The sequence below is a fragment of the Eptatretus burgeri genome, chromosome 3 (genome assembly GCF_056783735.1).
Source record: "Eptatretus burgeri isolate ZD-2024b chromosome 3, Ebu_testis_v1, whole genome shotgun sequence".
NCBI classification, from domain to species: domain Eukaryota; kingdom Metazoa; phylum Chordata; class Myxini; order Myxiniformes; family Myxinidae; genus Eptatretus; species Eptatretus burgeri.
The window spans coordinates 117,642,834-117,645,333 of NC_140963.1; the positions used below are offsets into that span (position 1 = coordinate 117,642,834).

The 2,500-nt window shown below is 41.6% G+C and overlaps 1 protein-coding gene across 1 annotated transcript in view; it reads left to right on the forward strand.

Annotated features, from left to right (window-relative positions):
* LOC147030806 (fibrillin-2-like) overlaps positions 1 to 2,500 on the forward strand; it is a 332,975-nt gene that overhangs the window by 322,748 nt on the left and 7,727 nt on the right. The window contains exon 63 of the mRNA XM_085875239.1: positions 2,030 to 2,261. Coding sequence (XP_085731365.1) covers positions 2,030 to 2,261 — 232 coding nt within the window. The remainder of the gene's footprint in view (positions 1 to 2,029; positions 2,262 to 2,500) is intronic.

Sequence of the window (2,500 nt, forward strand, 5' to 3'; positions counted from 1 at the left end):
TTTTATATCAGAAAATAAAAAGAAATGGCATTGAAAAAATTATTGACACCCATGACGTAATATTTGATAGCACAACCTTTGGACCAAATAACTGCAGTCAAGCACTTCCTACAGCCATGTATGAGCTTCCTACACCTCTCTACTGGCAGTTTGGCCCACTCTCCTTGTGCAAATTGCTCCAGTTCTCCCAGATTTGAAGAATGCCTTCTCCCAACTGCTGTTTTCAGATCTCCCCACAAGTGTTCAATGGGATTTAGATCTGGACTCATTGCTGGCCACTTCAGAAGTCCAACGTTTTGTCTTGAACCATTCCTGGATGCTTTTTGAAGTGTGTTTGGGGTCATTGTCCTGCTGTAAGATCCATGACCTTCGACGGAGACCCAGCTTTCTGACACTGGGTTGAACATTGTGCTCCAAAATTCTTTGGTAATCTGATTTGATGATGCCATGCACACATTCAAGGCACCCAGTGCCAGAGGCAGCACAGCAACCCCAAAACATCACTGAACATCATCCATGTTTCACTGTGGGGAAGGTGTTTTTCTTTGAAGGCTTCATTTTGTTTTCTGTAAACAGAGATGATGTGCTTTATCAAAACGCTCTAATTTGGTCTCATCTGTCCACAGGACATTCTCCCAGAAGGATTATGGCTTGTTCAGGTGTGTTTTGGCAAACTCCAGTCGGGATTTCTTATGTCTCTCCGAGCAGTGGGGTCCTCCTGGGTCTCCCTTCCATCGAACCCCCTTTCATTGAGTTGGCGACGGATGGTGTGAGTTGAAACTGTCGTACCTTGTGCCTGAAGTTCAGCTTGAACCTGTTTAGCAGTTGATCGAGGTACTTTCTCCACCATTCGAACAATCCTTCGTTGCAATCTTCGACCAAGTTTTCTCTTGCGACCACGTCCAGGGAGGTTGGCTACAGTGCCATGGGCCTTAAAATTCTTGATAACATTGCATACAGTGGACACAGGAACATCAAGGTCTCTGGAGATGGACTTGTTGCCTTGAGATTGTCCATGCTTGGCTACAATCTTGTGTCTGACCTCCTCAGACATTTCTCTGGTTTTCTTTCTTTTCTCCATGCTCATTGTAGGGCACACAGTGACAAAAACAGCAGAATGACTCCTTTTCTCCATTCAAACTGGTTGAATGAGTGATTTTTATGTTGCAGGCACCTACAACTCACCATAGGTGAGTTCGATTCCAAAGTAAAGGAGAATCACCTGCTTGAAATATCATTATTTCTAACAACTTCTAAAAGGTGCCAAAATATTGTCCGGGCCATTTTAGGATTGCTGTGTGGAATAAGCTTGGGTTTGTTAAAAAAAAATTCAACTTTTTTGTTTTGTTCGACTGCAAACTAAAGAAATACATATGTGGATACCAAAAGAGTTTTTAGTTTCAACAATTTTGTGGAAGAAATGGTGCATTATTTGAAAAACGTGCAAGGGTGCCAATCTTTTTGGCCACAACAGCATATATGATCTGTGATGAAACAGCACCTCCATTGGCATTAGCCCTATAAAAATAAAAAACAAAGGAGTAATGCAATATCATCCAGAACGAGTGACTTTTTTCCAGGTTTTATTTGAGTTTTAATTTGAAGAAATCACAACATCGAAACTTCATGAAAAGGTAACTTTGAGAAATACCTCAAGCAGATGTGCCGTACCGAGCAGGAAACGCAATGTATACATTTTTACGACAACCACTACCAGCAAGAGCACTTGCACAATATTTAACCAAGTTGAGAAAATAACAGCCTTACTCGACTTCGTAAAATCAACAAGAAAATCAACCTTTAAATATATCTAACCATGAGGGGGTTAAAGTGCCTTGATTGCAGTGCATCTCACCTTTGACCAAGCTGTGTAAATAGAAAATGAAGAGTGATTAATGATTACTTGTCATGTGGATAAAATTCATTGATCACTGCATTCCGTTTTAATGTTTAACTTGAGAGCTAGTTCCTGCAGAAACAACACCTTTGTGACTCCTCGGTCTTTTCCCCACCAATCTCTTTACGACAGATGACAACGAATGCTCAAACCCACAGGCCTGTGGTTCTGCTTCCTGCTTCAACACGCTGGGAGGCTACAAGTGTGTCTGCCCTTCAGGATTCTCATTCGATGAGTTTATGGGTGGCTGCAATGATGTCGATGAGTGCTCACTGGCTCAAGCTCCATGTAGCTTTGGCTGTGCAAACACGAAGGGAGGCTATCAGTGTGGATGCCCATTTGGTTTCCTTCGTGCCGGCCAGGGGTAAGTATTCTGCATCTAATCTTCCCATCACCCCTGTCCTGAAACTCTGACCTTTATCTATTGCTGACTCTCATTATGCTACTCATCATGGTAATCAAAACACACTGTTAAAGTTTGGAAGCTCCATAAATTGACCTAAATGAGAGATGATCTGACATCTGGAATAGTGCTTTAAAAAAAAACTATATTTTACAAGGAAAGAAACTAACAGACCAAAATATGATAGGAATACCAATAAA